Source organism: Rattus norvegicus, chromosome 18 (assembly GCF_036323735.1).
Source record: "Rattus norvegicus strain BN/NHsdMcwi chromosome 18, GRCr8, whole genome shotgun sequence".
Lineage (NCBI taxonomy): Eukaryota > Metazoa > Chordata > Mammalia > Rodentia > Muridae > Rattus > Rattus norvegicus.
In genome coordinates this window covers 8,229,409-8,252,098 of record NC_086036.1, presented here as the reverse complement: position 1 = coordinate 8,252,098, position 22,690 = coordinate 8,229,409, and the positions used below count along the sequence as shown (strand labels likewise).

The 22,690-nt window shown below is 43.0% G+C and overlaps 1 protein-coding gene across 1 annotated transcript in view; it reads left to right on the top strand.

The window, feature by feature from the left end:
* Positions 1–22,690, top strand: part of Cdh2 (cadherin 2) — a 214,192-nt gene that overhangs the window by 13,190 nt on the left and 178,312 nt on the right. Inside the window, exon 2 of the mRNA NM_031333.2 lies at positions 20,601–20,712. Within this exon, the coding sequence (NP_112623.2) occupies positions 20,601–20,712 (112 nt within the window). The remainder of the gene's footprint in view (positions 1–20,600; positions 20,713–22,690) is intronic.

The following is a 22,690-nucleotide window of genomic DNA, read 5'->3' as shown; positions in this document are numbered from 1 at the left end:
GGCTCCATCACTGAAGGAGAGGCACCTTATCCCACCCCTGGGACCTTTGTCCTTAGCCCATAAGGAGACTGGGACCTCATGGACGCTTCCCATTTCTTTGAAGAAATGTTGAAAAGGCGAATCTTGTGTGGGTAACCATAGTGACAGACAGTAAATGAGCACATAGGCACTCTCACACCCAGAAGACATTTTCTCAGCATTCCTCCTCAGTCTCTGCTATTCATATTCTACCCTAAGCCTTGCCCCTTTTGTACTGTCCCCTGAGGAGAGGGATGTGGCCCAGATGTCACCCTTAAGGCCTAGCACTTCAAGTCACTTGTTTTCTGAAGTTTGACCAGTTTTGAGTCTGGCATTATCCATGCCCAAAAGAAACGTATCTAAGGAGAGCTGAGGGAATGAGCTGATGTATGCGTAAAGATAAGTATTGAGAAGAAATTTTGATGTCATGCCCATTTAGCAAAACGATAATAGTAGTTCCTGTCAGAGGGAGGTCTCTCTAGCCCTGGGTAACTGGCTAGACTTACAGAAGTAGGCATGAGTTCTGTTTGACAAATCAAGCCATGATCCAGTCAGAAAGCTGTGGGTTTACCCCACTGCTTCAGTATGAGTGGTCATCACAGCTTGCCAGGATGGTCATCAATTTTAGCTGGAAGGTTTCACAGTTGGATAAGGCTACCGATGACGTTTCTTCTTGCTCCAGCAGCCTGCACAATGCCTCCGCAGTACTGTGAAAGCTGGCCAGCAGAGAGAGAGCTTTGGGTCATTTCTAGCTTGACTTCTCCATCTGTAACCACAGTAAGCTCTGTGTCTTAAGCAATGGGGTTAAGCATAACCCCATTCAGGTAGACAGCGAAGACCAGTTACAGTGGAGTGCATTGTTTGGGACCCCCTGGGATCTCCCTGGCCAACAGCTCCTAGGGATACGTGCATGTCCAATGCTGGGGTTGCTATTTAATAACCTGCGTCTTCTTAGACAAGCATTATTTCTCTCACAGAAGGTACTTATATCCAAGATCTCTTTTTAGAATTTTCCTATAAGAACATAGATCTTCATGTGACTTTCCATATCCTCGGTGCCCCCTTCACTCCTTTTTCTGCCCTTTCTTCCCATTTCTTTTCCTAGCTACACCCCTCCCCCAATTTTTCTCCTTTCTACCTTCATGCCTGAGTTCTATTATCCTGCCTGCCATGAATCCCTTCTTCCCTCTCCATGGCCCCTTTATAGTTTTCTGGCCTCTATAGATATTCCAGGTTAAACATGCAAGTGTAAAGACTTGAATCTATAACCTACATTTGAAAGAAAACAAACTAACACACACACACACACACACACACACACACACACACACACACGCAAGGGAGAGAACAATACAAAGTAATGGGAGGTGAAAAGGAGTAAAATGGGTTATGTACATTAGGGTGGGGAGATGGGAAGGAGTGGGTAGGTGGGTGGGGGAACACCCTCTTAGAAGCAGGGGATGGGGATGGGGATGGGATGGGGATTTATGGATGGGAAACCAGGGGAGGGCAAACATTTGAAATGTAAATTAAAAAGTATTCAATAAAAACCATGAAAAAAAAACTGACAAAGAATAGCCAACAAAGAAGTAAATAAAATATTTGTCAGTATGGAGTTGCTGGTCAGTCTGCATTGGTGCCATGACTCTGACAGCTTCTCTAGAGTATGAATATGGTTTGTCAACATGTCTATGAGTAAAGTGGGGGGTAATGAATCCTATTTATCATGAGGTTGCTATGAAGAGCACGTGTGTGTATAAAGAAGGCGCCTTCATGTAATGAGTACAATTTTAGATCTTTGGCTGAAGATTCTGTGACCTAGTCGCAAAATTATAACATTTTATATAATTATGTTATATAATTGTAACAACATCGTTATGTTATGCAAACAAAATTAGTCAAGAGAAAGTGTAATGATTTGAGTAAGTTTGAACATTTAATCTGTACAGGGCTTTGTTCAGTGCTCACTATTAAAGCTGGTTAGTTCGTGACAGTGTGGGTAGACTCCCGTCAGCATTCCTAAGACGACACTTGGAAACCAAATTGAAAGGTATATGTCTCTTAGTCATCTTTCCATTCCAACATATAGGCTGATAGGCTTCCACCATCATTATAATTAGAAGAGGAATGAGAATAGAGTATGATTCCATCAATCAGGTTTGACTTGGCCAACACACATGATCAAACAGGAGCCTGTGGTCTTTGACAGTTTCTTCCTTCTCTCATTTTAATGTCCTGTAATGGATACATACACACACACACACACACACACACACACACACACACACACACATACATATATATGCGCACATGTGCAGGTTTGTACTCAGCTCCTGAATACTTTTTTTTTAAATATTCCACAGGCTTCCTACAGCCTGATTTTTTAAAATTATTTTCTTTTAAGATTTTATTTTATGTATATGAGTACACTGTCGCAGTCTTCAGACACACCAGAAGAGGGCATCAGATCCCATTACAGATGGTTGTGAGCCACCATGTGGTTGCTGGGAATTGAACTCAGGACCTCTGGAAGAGAAGTCAGTGCTCTTAACCACTGAGCCATCTCTCCAGCCCCCCTGCATACTTTTAACATGAGACCTCAGCAGGGGAGATGGGTGAATGCCATATGATGGTGTTGGTTGATATCAGCACGGTTCCTGCAAAGAGGAAGATCTATTGTTCTCATTATCTGTCCATCATTTATTGGCAATTAGCTATAGAGTATCTTGCTTTAAATTTAAGTGTTAATCGTGTCGTAATTGTAGCTTATTATTTTCCAATAATTCCTGTTTCCCACCCAGGCACTACTCTAAGCAAATGTATTAAAATATTATATTAATTCATTAAATTCTCCAAGACATATACATTCTGTATATTACAACACCGATGCTTCCTTTACTATGTGAAGGGGCTTGAGTCCTATGCAAGCAGCCATATGTCTCATTTTGAATTCCTCAGTTTGATATATATGGAACTCAAGAAAACATTTAAAGGACATTGACACCTATTTTTTTTAAATCATTTGAAAATCATCTTTTCTAAAAGTTTTTTTTTTCCTAGAGGGTATGATGTGGTAAAGGAGAGAGTACCATAAGTACTACATATATACTTTATATCTTACTTACTTGTGTGTGGGTGGGGGGTGCCAGCTTCCAGGACATGCATGTGAGAAGTCAGGACCACTTGGGAGGGTGGGTTCTCTTTCACTAGGTGGGTTTAGGTGATCCAACTGAAGAACTTAAAGTTGGTAGCAAGTGTCTTTTTCTGCCGAGCTATTTTGCCAGCCTTACTTTTAAAAATAAAGCATATAAATATTTCAGCATAACTACGAGCCCAGTTTAGAAAGAATAGCTTCATTATTCCCCAGAATTCTGGACCCATCCCTTCCTTTCCCCCAAATATAAAACTCATCTCTGTGTCTCTAATATTTAGTCCTTGCTTTCCGTGATAACTGCATCCTCTATAATTCACTCCTTAAATGTGGACATGTAGCTTTTACATAGTATGTACATTGTTCATCACACACACACACACACACACACACACACACACACACACACACGAATACGTGCTGTATTTCTATTCGTGATTTCGTTTTCTGCTTATTATGGGAGCAGGTTTCATCCCGTTGAGTTTTGTAGCTGTAATTCGTTCATTCTCACTAATGTAGATCATTGCATGCTATGAATATGCTACAGCTTACTTACTTGGTTTGTGGTTGATGGACCGGAGTGTGATGCTTCTGATGTATTTTTTTTTTACCTCTGCCAACACTCTTATCCATGCCACCTGGGCATGATGCCAAAGATACCCCAGGACTGTGTTTTCCAAATTTTAGCTTCCATAAGAATCACTGGGAAGCTTGCTAAGAACAAACCCTATTGCAAGCTTCTGATTCAGTAAGTCCTTGGCAGACCCTGAAAATTTGTATGCCTAGGAATTTTACCAGCTAATGCAAGAATTTACAGACAGGTCCACCAAGCAATACACACTCATTTTTACCATTTAACTTTAACATTTAGAAATATGATAGTTTTGGTACAAGTAACTCTTTTTTTTTTTTTTTTTTTTTTTTTTGTATTTGATGTGGATGTGGTTGAGTTTGAGAGTGTTTGCAATGAAGGGTGAAGTTCAATATCTCCGTCATTTGGCCTTATTGCTCATCACCTAGGGCATAAGAAAATAAACTTGAGTGTCTTTTGGAAGTGGAGTCATTGATTAAATATAATATTTGCAGAATACATACTGTGTGTTGGGTGAAGGCCTTTGCCTGCATTGTTTCATGTAGTTCTTGCATCATCCCCGAAACCAGTAAGTATTGTTATTGTTATCCTATCTATTTTACAAGTTTCAAAAAGAGCCCGGCTTAACTCTTGCTCCGGAAGGCTCAGGGGCTTGAATGAAGTTGTAGCTCCTAGGAGATCTCAAGACATAGGACAACACACATGACACAGTGGGAACAAGGTAAGTCTCTTGTGGACTTTGGAGACGTAACACCTGAGCTTTCGAATGGGGACTTAAAGGATTTCATTTCAAGGAACAGATTTTGGCTTTTTAAGCAGAAAGACCTAAAAACCCTGAGACTAACATGGGATAGGTGACTTTTGAAGTAGATATTTGTCACTAGTCAGGTTGTTCTTGGTGATTTCTTAAATGTTAGTTTTGGATAAGAGGGCTGACTGTTATTTTCTGTAAATTGTTGTTTTGTTGTTGTTTTGTTTTTCCTGTTATACTACCTTTGGTACAAAGTGAATTCCCACTGTAGTCTGGAGAAGGGCGATGGCTTTCTGTTCCTAGTAGTTGAACCCCCGTCCCCCGAAATTGCTTATTCCTGGCTATCTGGTCTCAACTCTTCAGCCTCACACCACCGTGTGACCGACCATGTGGCTGGATAATGCTTTTATTTGGTCTAATTCCACCCACTCCCCTGTGACTGTGCTGGGATTGATCTCTGCTTTCTCCACACTGCTTTACATCCTCAGCCAAAACATTGGCCTGTTTATGTTTATCCTTGATCTTTGAGCATTTGGCAAGATTGCAAATGTGTCGATAATTCTGTTGTCCTTGGGAGGAACTAAAATGCTTTTCCTCAATCTAAAGGCCAATAAGACAAAGGAATCATCAGTTGAAGAAACAAGGTACCATCTTTATTACTGATGAAAACCCAGTTGGGTCGGTTGGGGACGGTGACTTAAATGTTTCAAATGAGTCATTCATCTGCCTCCACCCTTGATAGGTTGACCTGTACACTGGGTGATTTAGCCCTGTGAGTTCAGCAGGATAATGGTATTGGCTCTCACTAACTATAGGCTGCTCCTCACAGAAAAGAGCTGACTGGAAGCTGGAATGTGTGTGCCCAGTTAATTAATCCAGACTTGCCAGAGAAGTACAGAGAGCCCACAAATGTTATTGATGGCAAAACTTTACCTCCATGCAAGTAGGAAATACAGGATCTATGCAAATGGTCTCGGAGTATGTATTGAACATTGAGCACATGTTCAGCTAGAAATAGGGTGAAGCCCTAGAGGAAATAAGCCTCAGTCAGCAGGCTCTTTCTCCCAGTTCCACTATGTCTCCACAGGTCTATAGTTTCACATCTTAGAGTCCCAAGTGGGGTGTGCAAGATGATTAACGCAGTCATCTTAGCAGGCTACAGAAAGCATACGAAGCCCTGATCTTGGAAGACTTATGCTGGGTAGAACTGTTCCCTAGAGCCAGTCTTTGTATTTCAAAGGCCACAACAGTGATTCGTGATGTGTGCGGATGCCTGTGAGTGAGCTGAGAACAAGGTTCAGTTTGGGTTTTTTTTTTTTTTTTTTATGGATGTGAGGCTGTCTGAACTTCTGATCTATACTCCATATCCCTTGAACTAAAGAGTTCATAGGTGGAAATCCAGACTCTATGCCATAGAACATACTCGATGAGAAAGACCAGTGTGAAGTGGGGCCACTGGATAATTCAGAACCTTTGGTGAAGGAACTTGACTATCAGATGTCAGTGTCCTGAAGGAATCCCCAATATTGCAGGAGTGACCCCCTTCTCCTCCCCACTAGGGTGGCACAGTTGCTAAACTTAACCTCCCAGTGGACACCTTTTCCAATGGAGTTTCACTTCATAGCCAGTGCAGTCAAAGGTCCATTCCCTTTGGGTTCCTGGATTGTGGCAGCTAATGCTGGCATTAGTCTCGGCTCAGCCTGGTGGCGAGCAGGCTGTGCAGGGATCAGGTATTCTTTGCTTCCTGCCACAAAGGTCCCCTTCCCTGACTGTGGCACTAATGGCATTTCCTTGGCCAAAGCAAAGCAGGCCACCTTCAAGGGTAGGTTTCCCTTTCATTTGGAAAGGTCATCCTGATCACATGGTTGGGGCTGACCCTTGGCTCTGGGCCAAGCCTTTAGAATCCAGGTTGTGCCCTCTGTGCCCCTGAATTTGGAGAGGGATTTGAGGCGAAGATAGCCAATTCTTTGCAGCTTTCATTGAGCTGTCATGAATAATTTAAAGTGAGATCCTTGCTAGGACTCTTGAGGTCACTGTCATTTAAAAATAGCAATATTGTACTCCTTGCTAGTCTTTAAGCAGAAGATATTGAAATAATCTCTCTTTTTTTTTTGGTTCCTCTGTGACTCCTGGCTCAGGCCAAGGCTCACAGGAACCCCTGGAAATCCCACACTATCTCTGATCATTGCCGTGGCCAGACTGCAGCAGCCCATGCCCCAAGTGTGCGGGATTGGCTAGTCACTGCAGCCTGGTCCCTCTGTGAGCCCTCTTGGCCTTGTGCCATCTCAGAGGCCCACTGTGTTTGCTTTGTCTCTCAACCACTTCGGTGGACCAAGTTGTGGTCACATACCAAGATCAAAGCACCATGTGGTTTGTGAATTAAAGCCTCTTCATCTTGAAAGCCACCTGCCCAAGTTAAAAAAAAAAAAAGCCACTGCATAATCAAACCTCCATACCACCAAGTTTAAATGTGTGCACGACTTGAAAAATGGCCTTTTTTATTTTATTCCCTAACAGTTGGCTTTTCTTTTTTTCTTTTCTTTTCTTCTATTTTCTTTCTTTCTTTCTTTCTTTCTTTCTTTTTTTTTTTTTGGTGGTCAGTGTTGCAGTGTGGTTCACCAAATGTTCAAGTCTTTGAAGTTGCCCGATAAGTAGGACCTCTACTCTCTGCTGGGTTCTGAACCAAGTGAAACACAAGCCTGCAGCCTGAGGAATCAGTTGGCAAGACTGGAAAACATCAGCAGGGGTCCCCTAAGTGCGGGGGTCGGAGGGCGTGACCCTGGTCCCTGGACCTGTCTTCAGTGCTAGAACGGAATCCTGAAATCCCACATGCTCCAGCCCTAAGTCCTACAGGGGACCTGTGATGTCCTAACAAGGAAAATGAGATCACTCCTCTTGTTTTCTGAGGGCGGGTGGCTCCCAGGTGGGAGCATGGCAGACAGGCTGGGCACCAGCTGCTCAGATTGTTCTCGAGTATGCAGCCTTCAGGCAACACGAGTTCATCTCCCTTTTCCCCCCGGAGCATCAGTACTCAAGGTGTTTAGTTTCAGCACTCCGTGACGGTTAAAGATCGCTGCGTACTCAGTGAGCGTTTATAATGTGGGTAATACATACCAGTGTTTACTCTTGAGAAACTAACCCGAGAAAATTGTGCGATATTTATTAACCCGTTAAAAATTCAACTTGTTGCCTATGAAAAAGCAAGTAATAGTATGTTTGAAGAGTCGCCTCTGTTTGCCAAATTAGAATTCCAAAGGAAGAAATGGGACGAGTAGAAGCGAGCCTCTCCGTGGTGTTCATCACTTTAATGTCTGGCTTAGATGGCTCTGTTGTTTGTTTGTTTGTTTGCTTGTTTGCTTGTATGCGCTTTGCATTGATGGTGTCATGCAGCCTCTGAAAGTTCACCTAGCTCTGATGGGACATTGACAGTGAAAATGGCAAGTGAGGTTGAAACAACACAGAAGTAAGGATTTCAGAGAGTCCGCAATGTCTCTTCCAGGGCTCGCTTTGATATTATCACTCAGGGCTGGGGCAGAGCCCAGAGGGAGAGATTTTAGAGTTTCCAGGAAAAACAGCACTCCCCTCTCTAGAGTGCTCACACTGAAACTGCCCAAATGCCAGGCCGAAGTCCTTTCTGACACCCAGGGGCGGAAGCTCATTCTTGGCTATTGAATTGAAACTGGAACCGAGAATCTTAGCTGGGCAGTATTTCTCCATGCGGAGCCTTGCATCCATCCCTTTCTACCACGGTAGGTTAGACTCTGGGCAGGATGCTGCTTTCGGACCAAGCAAGAGAGAGCTTTGCATTCTGCATTAACTGAAGGTCTCCTCCTTTAGCCGCTGTTTGCTTCTGGAAGCTGTGCCTTCAATATTGTTTTCACTCAAGAATAATGTTATAACAGGATTGTGTTTGTTTATCTTATTAAGAACATAGATAAGTCACCACCATGACCCCTCTATTCCAGTTAAATCAGAGTTGCTGGTATTGTAAGTATTTGCAACCATTTTAAAAGTGCAGCTGCGGTGCAGGTCTTGTGAATTGTACAGGCGCGAAGGGGCTCTGGAGGGCAGAGAGTGCAGCGATGATTAGAGACTGCCATCTTGTCAGTTCCCTCTCATCAGTATCACCACCGGACATCATGGAAGTCCTACTAGGACTAGAGTAATCTCTGTGTTTACTTCCTTCTCTCCAAGAACTATTTAGAAATAAGTAGGGCTTTGATTTTGAAAGATATTTTTAAAAAAACTTTAGGATAGTCTTTTTCTCTGTATTTTTTTTCACAGTAAATAGAAGCACAGAAGCAATTTTGTGTATCTTATATATCCCGTGTGAACATTCTACCTTATTGCACATGTCCTCAGTTATTCCACATATCATATGTGAACATGCCCTCAATTATACCGCACATCAGAAGTGAGCATGGTATATTAAGATATGTTAATTATGGGAGTAGGCATTTTTTAAAGATTTACTTATTTTATTTTGTGTGTAGGAATGCTTTATTTTATGTGTATGAATGGTGCATGTATATCCATGTACCATATGCCTGCCTGGTTTCCTGTGGAAGTTATAAGATGACATAGGATCTCATAGAACTAGAAATACATGCTTGTGAGGTCCTGTGGTTGTTTAATAAATCAAACCCAGGTCTTTTGGAAGAGTAGCAAATGCTCTTAGCTGCTGAGCTGTTTCTAGCTCCGAGCCTTTGGTTGTCTTTCAGTATTTGTCACAGACTGGATACTTTGGGGTGTTGGTGGAAAATGGTGAAAAGTGACCCCCAAACCATTTGGTGTTGCTGTGATTAACAGCCGTGAGCTAATGAGATAAACTTCAGAGCCTCGCTTGAAAAAAATACCTCACTACCAACACCTACCCTACAGCATTGTTTTGAGGTCATAGTTAAGGTCTGAGGCTTATAAGACATATTAGCCTACTTCCTGGCCCATGGTAAGCACTGAGTAGATACCGGTCTTCATTGATATTCAGTGTATTTAGTTGAATGAATTCCCAAGTTGATTATAAATTCAGTCTAATGCCAAGCACTATCCTGTTTGACATTTTAAATATTATATATAAGCATGTTGCTGTCTCTGGCGAGTGTAATGAGTTGATAGGGCAAAATCAATCTAAGCTGGGATTGACCATCTCTTCTGGAATTGCCTTAGGCACTTCTGAAACTCTTAATGGCAACCTAATTATATAGCAGCCTGTGCCATCATCTGCTGGCTGTGTTAAACTTTTGCAGAAGGCAGCTAAATCTATAGGTAAATTGTTGTTACTCACTCTGTTAACCATGCAGTACACTTAATGTTAAGCTCCAGACTAGCAACCGCTGGATGCTTTTTCCATATGGACAGACTTGGTCTGGGGTTGCACAGGTCCACCTGAACAATGCCTGGAGTGGTCTGTGTCTTGTTCCAAGCTATGATAAGCTCATCCCCTGGAATGGTAATATTTCAAAGCGCATTCTGGTACATCAGACTTGGAATCCTCTCTAAGCTAGTATATGGTAAGGCTGAGCTATGGTTAGTAGTTCATTTTCTATAGGGTCTGTGGCTTCTTGTGACAATCAAGTTGCTATTTGATTCTACATCGTCCACTTGTGATGAAAAGAAAGACATCAGAAGACTAAAAGCAACACTACTAGAGATTTTAAAAGACACATCTTAATAATACAGTGATTGCAATGGAGGAGGGTAAAAGATGGGCAAATGGCCATGGCTCTGAACTGCTCAAGAACGTGATGAAGGGAAAGAAAGGGTAAAGAGTTTGGTGAGTGCACTGACTAGTTTTGTGTGTCAACTTGGCACAAGCTGGAGTTTTCACAGAAAAGGAGTCTCAGTTGTGGAAATGCCTTCATGAGACCCAGCTGTAAGGCATTTTCTCAACTAGTGGTCAAGGTGGGAGGACCCAGCCCACTGTGGGTGGTGCCATCCCTGGGCTGGTGGTCTTGGGTTCTATAAGAGAACAAGCTGAGCAAGCCAGGGGAAGCAAGCCAGTAAGAAACATCCCTCCATGGCCTCTGCATCAGCTCCTGCTTCCTAACCTGCTTGAGTTCCAGGCCTGACTTCCTTTGGTTCCAGGCAATGTGGAAGTGTAAGCTGAATAAACCCTTTCCTACCCAACTTGCTTCTTGGTCATGATGTTTCTGCAAGAATAGAAACCCTGACTAAGACAGTAGGATTTTCAGAAAGATAATGCAGCCTGTAAGGTACTTGGTGTGTAAGCATAAGGACCCAAGTTCGATCCCTGGAACCCACATCAGAGCCCAGTGTAGAGAAGGGAGGATCCCTGAGCCTGCTGGCCAGCCGGCCTTGCCTAATATGCAAGCCTAGGTACCCCAGAAGTACAAGTTCAAAAACCACCGTAGGCAGTGTGCTAAAGAACAGCCCCGAGTTCACTTTTAGCCTACATGTGCTTGTATACCCTTATACACACAAATGCATCAACACATATGTACACACACACACACACACACACACACACACACACACACACACGGAGCTGTCTAAAATGCTGGATGCTTCCTTAAGAACAGTTCAGTGTCATTGCTGACACAGAAGAGCAGTGGTCGTCCTTCCTTGAGAATAATCCTAGCATAGCTCCCAACACCATGGATGAAAGCCCATCAAATATAAGAAATTTGGCAAATGTTTGTATTCTGATATATTTGATTAACACGTGTCAAACATTCAGCCATCCAGAATTTGACTTTAAATGGTTCCATTATCTATTATGCATCTATCTAACCACTGAATGCTGTCTTCATTAATTGCTTATGTTTGCTCACAGAATTAGGAAGATGTACAATGAAAATATTACCATAGTTGTATCCCTCACTCGTACTCCTTGTACCTTCTAACCCCTAAAGCACATACTGTAAAAGAAATGCCACTCCATTTCTTTCCTCCTTCTTTATGAATTAATTCTTGGTTTTAGTCCCCTTTACGTTTTTACAATCTTCCTACATTCTACATTTTACTTTCTTTTGTTGCTGGGGGATGGGGTGGCGGAACCCACTGCATTGTGTAGAGCAAACCTACCCTGTCCCTGCTGAACCGATCCCAGCCCCTCCACTGTTTGCCTTTAAAGTATGTCTCAAAGCTTCTATTAACTGTCTCTTATAGTCAGGTAAGATTTTCTAATGGCAGGACTGGGTTGCAGTCGATTGAACTGTTGGCCAAGGGAGTCCCATCAAAATCCCCCGAACAACCGAGGCTGTTGCTAAGACTAAGGGCTGCTCTCTGCAGACTGACAGTGGACTCCACTGCTGATGACAGCACCATCGCACAACTCAATGTGCACAGAGAAGTAAATCTGGCACCCACGTCCAGCCTGCAGCCCTGTTTTAGTCTCTTTAGTGCAGGAAGGTACTCTGCGGGCTACCGTAAGAAAACATGGACAGCAACCCAGCCACAAAACCTTTGACCTACAGTCTGTCTTGTCTGCAAATCATGCTAGGGTAATGGTAATAGGGGTTTCTAATCATAGAGTGGGACTTAGGTCAAATTGGGCCTTGGTTTGTTACTGCTCCTACTGGACACGTCTACCATAACCAAGAACCAGAGAATAGAAAGCCCAGAGATGTAGGGTAAAATCAAATACTGCTGGTAAAAAAAAGTCAATAAGATGATTCCTAATAATATTCTACCATATTTGTAGACTGGTACCTCATCCAGTCTTCATGAGAGAGCCTGTGCAATGTCTCACCTGGAGGAAATAGGTTGAGGCCCCAGCTTAGGCTACATTTCACTTCCTCTGAGCAGAGTGTCACCACAAACCCAACATCCACAAGTAGCCTCTGTGTCTCCCAGAGTGTATCCCAGCACCCCGGCAGCAAGGCAAAATGCATAGCCTCAGGGAAATGGATGGGTAGGGGCTGAGTTGAGCCTTTGTAGGTTTGATAAGGCCCTTCCTTCTTAGCACCCTACACATGACTGCTGTTCATTCTGTAGAGTAGGGGAAGATGTATTTTAAGAAAGAGTCCACACGTCTGCATGTGGCAATCTCCATAGTCTTCTGAATGGACTGTTATTACAGGAATCTGAAAGTAAAAAGAAAAAATGAGGAGAAATCTGTTTATTAAGGACTTAGGGTAACACAGGCTAGACTTCTTTTGGTTAGAAAAGGCAATGCATCTTCAAGGTACGGGCTTGCTTGCAGAAGGGAAACTCCCAGGAATCATCATAACTAATCGAGAATAAGGCAGAGATGAGGTGGCTAGAGAATCAGTTCACCGTGCCTCTGCGCAGAATATTTAAAAGCTTAGATTCTAGAGTGGAGAAAATTAAAAAGCAGGTCCACCCCCAAGGGGAGAGTAAAAACTGATCCCAAGAACAGAAACTTAAAGAAATAGATTCGGGTTTTAAAGCGCATGGTATAGAGACAATGGAAAAATTTAACAAGGTCAAAAAGCCTCAGTGCTGTGAGTTCAGAATCAGAAGAGAGAGAATAATGGTAATCGGCAAGCCGAACTCCTCAACTCCGGTTCCACTTGTGCCGTTATAGACAAGGAGGTCGGTCTCCAGCCAGGAAGAGGAGAGCAAAGACTTGTAAGAGGAAATTGAAACTCAAGATAGGTGAGCTGATTGTGTGAGAGTGCAGAGCGGCAGTAAATGAGTTCAGATCATCTGACCATCGTGAATTTTGTTCTAGTCGTCTGAGGACTGGCCAACTGCTTGTCAGTTTTGAGCAGTGGTGCAGAAGAGAGAGATAACAGGGCGGGGATGAGGTGATGTCTCTATTAATAGCAAAACAACAGAACCAAGAAGATGCCATTTTTAAACCAAATCATAGAGATGCTGGCATTTTTGCCCCTCAGAGGACCCATGAGGAGAGTCAGGTGAGGCAATAATGTTGTTTAAAACTTATGGACACAGCCCTAGGCAGGATTATTGGCTATTTGCTGTTGTAGATAATCAAGGCTGTTTTTACCCTAAGTGGGGAATTCTTAGTATATTCTGTTCTTGAAGAATTTTTTCATATCGCTTTACTCCTAGCACTTGGAAGGCAGAGACAGGCAGATTTCTGATTTCAGTATCAGCCTTGTCTACAGTGTGAGGCCACCTATGGCTATATAGTGAGACACTGTCTCGAAAGCAAAACAAAGAATGCTTTTTCACAATTACGTTCTAAGGGACAGAGATAGGAGTTGTGGTGGTTTAGATGAGAATGGCCCTCAGATGCTAATATATTTCAGTATTTGGTCCCCAGAGAGCAGATCTGATTGACAGGATCAGAAGGATGAGGAGGTGTGGCCTTCTTGGAGAAAGTGTGTCACAAGGGTGGGGCTTTTGTAGTTTCAGGAGCCCATGCTATCTCTTTGTCATGGTGATCTTTTTGCAGCAGTAGAACAGTGCTGTGAATAAGCTAGGTGCTGGAGGGATAGTTCAGTGGATAAAAATATTTGCTTTAAAAAGCATCAGGACCATGCTGGAGGGATAGCTCAGTACTTAAGAGCACTGATTGCTCTTCCAGAGGTCCTGAGTTCAATTCCCAGCAACGACGGGCTCACACCCATCTGTAATGGGATCTGATACCCTTGTCTAGTGTGTCTGAAGACTCATAGAAATAAAGTAAATCTTAAAAGACTATGAGGACCTGAGTTCAGATTGTGAAAGCCCGGTATGCTTATATTCCTGACTTTAACCCTGTAACTGTTGGGGGCAGAGAGGAAGGATGAATGGGGCTCGCTGGCTGCCAGCCTAGCTCCAGCTTCATTGAGAGACCGTGTTTCAGAAATAAGGACAGTGACAGAACAAGCCACTCCTCATCTTTCTGTTACTTTCAGAAGCATGCACATAGTGTAGGCGTGAGCGTGTGCATGCACACATACACAGAATTTCAAAAGCAATACAAATAAGCATGTAAAAGTAATCATTTCTCCATCTCCTTTTCTGTTGCGAATTTATTAATCTCGAAGACTAGGACCAAAAGACAGTAAGTTGAGAGATGATTGTGAAAACAGCCGCTTGTTAAATACCTACTCACATTCTTTGAGATTCTGTGGTAGTGAGTCTTGGGTTACAAGAATCTGTATTTAACAAAGGTGCCAGATGGTGTGCCAAGCTGAACCAGCTTGGAAACTGCTGGGCTGTAGAGCAGATAACCCATGAGTCAGAGGCATGGTGTCTTAGCGGTGCTAATAGCACTCTGACTAACAGCTCGTCCTCACACCTGCCCTGAGAGTGGGTGCTATCTTTAGTACTCTCATTTTTTTTTACATGAGAATTAGGATGTTTGGGGGATCTCACAGTGGTAGCAACTGGTGAGAACACACAGTCAGGCAGTCTGGTATATTGAAATTACATGCGGAAAACATTCAGCATTCAGGATTCAAATGTGGGTACTGTCCTCAGGAATGTGGTTCATAAACTTGAGTCAGCTAGGAAAGCTATACCTGGACATCTGCTCGAAGTCTGTCTCTAGCAGCTCAGTAGCATCTTTATACTTTCTTGATGTATAAATCCGAGGTGTGCAAAAGCCAGCTGGAATAATAATTTCTTGAGATCAAATTTTGGAGGGCTAAATGTAAAAACAGACTGCTCCAGGAGACCCAAATCAACCTCACAAGAAAACTACTAGCAGGACAGGAAGCTATGCCTTATCAGTGCTGGTGTGGTTGGCTAAAAATGCAGCACGAATCCCTGGGGACTTTGTTCTTCTGTGATTTTTTTGCCTGGACACGTTTATTTTTTTTCTTCCATCCTCCTGGAAAATTTGTAATCAGCTTTACAGGCAAGGCCTAAATGTCACTTGAGCTATGGAGTCCTCTTTGACTTCTACAGCTAGATTAATCACCCATTCTTTTCTGCTTCTTTAGCACTTTCTTCCTGGCATTATAACTTCGCGATTATCTTTTCCAGTTTGTGGCGCCCATGTTCAAAGTCACTCGGCTGGGACAGAAGAAAGTCACTTCACCTCCTCCCGCCTCTGTGAGCCCCTGGGTCTCACCGAGGGCTGTTGATTTTAACTGACTGCATGTTGATAAAATTTGTCCATTCTTCATTCCCAGCCTCATTAAGTCTGTTTGCTAAGGGGTCTCTCTAGTTATCACTCCTCACCCACCCCCACTTCCTGGAAAGCGATTTGGAGGATTCTCTATCAAACACAGTTTGCTGGTCACAGAAACATCATCCTTGCCCCAGTTGGTAGGACAACCACCCCAGGCTCACGGCCATCTTTGATTTGACCATGTGTTACTCCCCAGCTTTTGACTTCCTGCCTTGCCTCTTGGGTCGCACCCCAGGGAGCTCATTGTCATTCCCCAGGCATGTGCTGTTTCTTGCTGTCTCACTTTAGCTCAGACAGAGAGCTCCTGCCACACAGTTCCCTGCCAGGCCCCTCTGCTTTGCTACTACAAGCCGCTTTGGGGGAGACCTCAGGACCCCTTCCCCTGAGCCTTCATATTGATTCCCTGGGCTGAACACATCTCCACCCGGGAGCTTTGAGCTCTTGAGCCTCATTCTCCTTCAGGTGGCAAATGAACACTCAGAACCACATTTTCCAAAGGGTGGCAAAGTTGTGCTTTTTGTAATTGGAAAAGCAGCAGAGTTAGGACTCTGCCTCTTTCACTGTGTGGAAATGTGGCTTGGGTATTTCACTTCCTGCGAGAACCAGTTTGCTCCTCTGTAAAATCCTGCTATTCTTCCTACCCAAGAGGTTTAAGGATAATCAACTGGGAAACCAATGTTGTCTAAAACTTAACTGATCCCAAGGATCTGCAACAGATAGTTCTGTGTTTTTGCACGGCCAGAAACGATCCCTACATTGTTCGGTGGGGTGCACTTATGCTGAAAATCAGGGTTCAGTCCTGTTAGTGTAGTGTTGTTCGTTCATTTGCCCAGAGTTTGACTGCGTCCGAGTTTCAGCGACAAAGTTGGGAACTTGCAAGAGATCAGCAAAGCTCAAGCGCTTAGTGTTTGACTTATAAAACCTCGCTCACTGAATTATGCACGTACAAGAATATGTAAAATTCTCAGCTCCTTTCAGGTACACAGTGAGCTTGAGGGAGAATTCCTTCATCTGCATAGTTGAGACTGTGGACTTCCTACATGGGAGTATGAAGGGTAGGCAGACACCCCTTTGTTGTGGGTTGTCATACCAGTCTAGCTTTTGGGGCATTCGAGTTAAATATATCATCATGAATCCTGTCTTGGGTGTGACCCAGTTTGTCAGCCTCCCTGGTCTCACCAACTCTGGAAGCCAGCGTGGCCCCTCCATACTGTTACAACCTAAAATATGAGAGATTATTGTATGCTTAATGGGGCAAAAACACTGCTGGTCAAGAAACATTACTGTAGAAGGGCCCAACGTTAAGTGTGGTTTACCTAGAGAACTTTCCACATCCAAAAGCTGTTTCTGTTAATGCAAGAGGCTGCAGGAGTAGATTTGCCTGAGTACGTCCTCTTGCCAACAAGTTAGTCTCTGCAAATCTCAGACCTGACCCCAGCCCAACCTGAGCCTGGGAGAATGTAGTTAAAAAACAGGGAATTTACTAACCTAGTACTTGAAATAAAGTAAAAACAAAATCTCTCTAGGAAATTGTATTTACTTGAGTGCTGATGTTTAACATATTGATTTCGTTAGTTTGAAAAGGGAAAGAATGTAGTATATCACAGATACATACATACATATAATTATATATCCGTATATATTGTATAGCCCGGGCTAGCCTCAAATTTGCTCTGTAATTGAGGGTGACCTTTGACCTCTGACCTTCCTGTGTCTACCTCCCAAGTCCTGAGATTACAGTCATGTACCACCATGTCCAGCTTGAAATACAGACAATGATAGAAATGTTTGCATGAATTAGTAACAGCATGCCTTTTGTGGATCCGTTTTTGTCTTAGGGAAGAATAATTAAGTAGTTGTTGGAAGTGAACACAAAAATCTTGCAGTAACACAGGGCTCCCCTGGTGTCCGTCATGAGCAGTAAGGGCTGTGGGGGATTCTCTTTATCACTCATGGGCTGATGAGGCAGGCAGGCACCCTGGCGTGGTGGAAGACTGTGTATGCAGAGACGGGGAAAAGGGCAGCAGAGCGAAACCCTTTTCTTCCATGGAAAGGGGACTAAACAATGAGAAGATAACATCCATCTTATTCCAGATGGCCTTGAAGGAACCCTGTGACCTCATTCCTGTAAGTTTGGACCAGGATACTATTGGTGCCAGTTCTTCTGCATAGGTAATACATGAATCTAAGAGTTGAACAGAGCACTTACTTGCCCACAGTCTTTAGACTTTACCAGTCATGGAGAGCTTCTCTCTTCAACTGCTGTGCACTGACATGTATGTGCACACTCACACACACGTGCGCACACACACACACTCGCGCACACACACACACACACCCCAGTATCCAGGATGAAATGGGGCTGTTCTTGTCTTGTCTTTCACAGTTTGCTTCTGTCTGGTCACCCCTCCAGCTCTGTCATGACCCATGTACCTTGACAAGAACCTTCCACAGCTCCCTCATGGTTTTAAATGTGTGCTGGGGGCAAAGGGGCTAATCCCTAACATTGCAGTGAGATACAGGCTTATGGCACATCTGTCCCCTTAATACGTCGGACTGGGGCGTTCTCTTCATTTGTGTCGTGAGCTCAGCTTTCCTTTTACCAGGTGTCTTTTCTGTCCCGGGATGCATGCAACTGGGATCTACGGGAGGACAGGACTGGTGCGTCTAATTGCATGTTACCCTCGAGTAGGGGAGACCTCTTGTCTTACCTCTCAATTGGCTTTGAGTTGGGTCCCTTTGATTATGGAGTTGGTCGCATGGGGACATATTGGAAGTAATGCAGGCTGTACCCACATGCCTAAACCAGTCTTCATAGCTTACTTCGCTGCTTCACCTGCTTTACAGAAGACGTGAGTGACTGTGGATAAGTTTGAAGGCAGGCATCTGTGTGCCGTTCTCGTGTTGCACGTCCTAGCCTTCCCTTCCGTGGGACGGCTGCGATTACTGCCTTTTCTATCTTAAAAGTCTCCTTCTAGCTGTATGGGTCCGCGGCACTGACTACCTTTCCAATGAAATTCTGTATAAATGGGATCACCAGTCTCATTTTTGTTATTTATTTATTTCTCAGAGCGACTTCTCGTGCCATATGCTTAGCCTTCAGGTTTAGTCCTGAATGCCACGCAAATGTGTTCTTTTACTTATGCTTGTCCTGAGCTTGATGTATGGTCCCCCTGCCCACATTGTCTGTGATTTAAGGTACTGATTCTGTTTGCTTGTTATGTCGTTGTCCTTTTGACAAGGGTCCTATGTGGATTGTTGTTGACCGGCTCTTCTGTTTTAACATTGTTGGATATTTCTCTTTCTGAGTGTGGGGAAATGTATCGGTCCACTCTCCTGTTGATGGGAGGCTGAGTGCTCTGTAGATGCTGAAACGGCCATGCTTTAGTGAGGTTCTGTACATGTGTCTACTAGGGCACCCAGGTGAGAGCTTCTCTGGTGACATAGTACAGTGTAGGGGTAGCCACAGTCATCCTCTATAGACTTTGCCAGGTTATCCCCCCAGTTTCTATAGCCACTCTTGGGTGAAGAGCTTGGGTCCTCTGTCCCTGATTTTATGTGTTTTCTCTTCACACAGACTTCACTCGAACCTGCCGTGGATGTGATGGGTCTTGTACTGGTTCTCTTCTGTCTGTTTGACTGTAATACCTGACGGAAGCAACTAGTAGAGGCAATATTGTTTAGACTCCTGGTTTTCTAAGTGTCTTTCCACGGCCATTGGTCTCCTTACACTGGGACAGAGTGTTACGTGGGTGTTGTCATCTGTAGCTAAGGCTGGTCTTCGCAGCAGAAAGGAAGCAAAGAGAAGAGAGGAGTGAACTTGGCTGTCTGTTTCCTCCAGCTCATGGGCCAGTGCCACCTACGCTCAGCCCACCTCTTCCCACTCAGTTGATCCTCTTTGTCAATGTCCTCACAGATACATGCAAAAGTGTACCACGGTGGTCCCCTAGTTGACTCTACAATTTTTCTGGATGACAATCAAAATCTGCCACCAAAAAGCTAAACTCCCACCCCTCTAGTTGCTTCTAATAATATTTTCAGATTAAATACCGTGCAATGTTCAGTACAAGGTAAATCTGTTTACGTTTTTTTAAAATTTCCATAGACATGAAAAGAGCACATTAGCTATTAGATGAATTTTTTTTGCAACATCATTATTTCCAAACTCATGTGTAATTCAGGGATTCTTTTAATTAAGAAAGTGAATTGAATTGCTTCATCCAGTCACTCCCTGTTTGGAGTTCTGTCTTTGGGACTGGGGGGAGTGTGGATCAGTGATTTTTTCTCTCTGATTTGTTGTGTTACTAAAGACTGTTCTTAACACGCTGTCTACGGGATATATGGTGAACTTTACTTATTCTTCCTCCTTCTGTGTTTGAAGTTTCATCCTGTAGTTAATAAGAATATGGAGGGTCTAAACACCCCGAGGGTACACCAGTGAAGCCAGAAGTAGTAGTGACATGCTAATGGCTGATCAGCCCTTCTTGGGGTGACTGAGTTTTAAACACTCTATGAGTTCATGTATATCAATAGATATGAAGGTACAAAAAATACAGCTGCTTTCTTAAGTATGAAAAAGAAAGTTCGTTGAAATGATTTTTGTAGTTTGAATAGAACCCTATCCTTTGAATTAAAGATCATATACTGTTTGGTTTGACTTAGCACGAAGACCTAGATGCGAATGTACGTGCTTGAATGTATACTCGCCCCCCACGAGCCTTCTAGTTACTATGGGTGACTTGCAGGCCCCAGGGACTATTTGGCTGACTCCAAGCTCCACACCCTCTTGGCTCTCTTCATTCACAATGGCTATTTTCATGGAAATGGTCAGTCCTTAGAAAAACCTGGAATGTGTATTATGTAGATTTTATAGGAATAGACAAGTGGGATTTGTTCCTTCAACTCCAATTATCAGAAAGATTAACCCTTTGCCCTCTACATTCTAATTGTAACCCTTCAGAAACAGAGGTTATTTGTACAAGGTAGTTGAAAAAAAGCGGGGCTGGATGCCAAGTGGACTGTTTCTTTGGAAGGAGGCAGCAATCATCGGCCGCATTTTTCTCTTGTGTTTCAGGCATCTCTGGAGGCTTCTGGTGAACTTGCATTATGCAAGACTGGATTTCCTGAAGCTGTTTACAGCGCGGTCTTACCGAAGGACGTGCACGAAGGCCAGCCTCTTCTCAATGGTAGTATCTTAAAAGAAACACTTGTCTTTACAGCGTGTGTCTGAGTGCTTCAGAATGTCTCTGAGTCCTCCCTGTGGCAGAGGGACTGTGAGATTTTCAGTCTCCCTAATAAGACCCCAGGGAGTTTATCACAGGACTAAAGAGAAGCTTATGCATTTCCTATGTACATTGTTGGAAGGCTACTGGCCTTGTGAAGGTTTTCACGTTTCTTCCGTGTTCAATTTATACTAAGAGACTTCATACAGCTGCGTTTTATGCATACATTTCATGTAGTCCGAAGAATACTTATCAGAAATCTGATTCTAACGGTCACAAATGATTGTTTTTGAATTTCAGAAAAGGTGTGATATATATTAATTGAATTAAAACATGCTCAATTCTAATATTCAGCTACATTATAGTGAACAAATTCAACAAGTTGAGCCTCAGACGGGGGCATGAAATCTGTGTTTTTGTTACAACATTGTTTATAGAAAGTACTAGAAAGCTCATCTACATAGAGCATATGTGAATCTCGAATATAGACTCATTTTCTATGTAAATATGATCAAGTTCATTATGGTGACTGTATGAGAACTCTTGCCAACGAGACTAGATCAAAATCAGAAATAAAACCTACCAAAAGCAAACTTTAAAGCCCCTTCCTTCAGTTCTTGTGGGAAACAAGTAAAAGTTGAGTTAGTACTGCAGTACTGACATGAGCACATTCATCAGTACCCTAGTGCTATTGAATATGGAACCGAGAATTGATCAGTGAGTCATATTTAAATTTTCCTTCCCTGCAAATCTTACACATCTCTAAGGGTGTCTGAGAGAACTGCATTTAGAAAATCTGTTAACCTCAGCTAATTAATTTGCACAGAGCTCTACCGCATAGCCTTAATTGAAGTGTCTCCACAGCAGTGACAAACCTGGTGCTCTAATACCTAAGAATCCTAGAGGCAGAGGACTTTGAAATGTAAATGGCCTCTTAGCTAGGGAAGTTCTTTGCTGCAACTTACATTTTATTTTAATTTTTATCTAAGTTATCCTCTGCTCCCACCTACGTGGTCTTTCTGAAGTGGATTTTTAATTTTCTCAGAGGTATCCTCCTGCCCCTGCCTCATTACTTGCTCTGTTAATGAGCACATGTAAGAGTTAGTCCATCCCAGCACTGGGTCTCTCTCCTACCGAGTGGGCAGTGGGCGACTGATGGTGGCTTAATTCAAACCACATTGCGTCAACATTATCTCAACGAGAATCTTAAAATCCCGCCTACTTTCCATGTTTTTTGATTTTGTAAATTACTACGTCGTAGGCTAGAACCTGTACAGTGTAAAAATACTCTGTAAGTGTGCAAACTGTATTGACGTGGCAAAGAAATAGTTCGGCCAGACAGACAGAAATTTTAGGGAAATAGGTGGCAATTTTCATCGTATTCTTGTGGTTGATTTTTTTTTTTAGTAAGTAATGCCCTTTACAAAGAGCCTTTAATTTGTTTATTACAAATAGCCACATAGTCTGTCACTGGAAACCATTGACTTAAAATTAATTAGTTGGGCATTTTGAGTAGTTTTTAAAATGAGAGCTCATTTTCTAGTTATCCAATAATGCTAGTATAACACAAGAAACAGAGCTCACCTTTTTGCTTGAGTCTTTTTAATATAACCTAGATAACTGTGGTTTTTGCTCACATTGCTATTATTGAGAGATTCAAAATATTTTTGGCTTTCAATTCCAGCCATCCGTCTTGAGAGAAAAATGTATGTTGGAGCGTTATTTTCCTTAGGCTATGCCATTACTGGTTTTTTTATCCTTCTTAGAAGATGTTAGAGAACACACCACCATCTGAACGCTCAAGGCATGCTGCTCTAAAATGCCCACTCGTGAAAACAGTAACTTCGGGAAAGGAAGAAATCCACCCAAACTTCTGAGGAGCATTACTCTTGTCTATCCACAGCAATTATTTTCCTGTCCGAGATCTGACCTTAAATGCTTG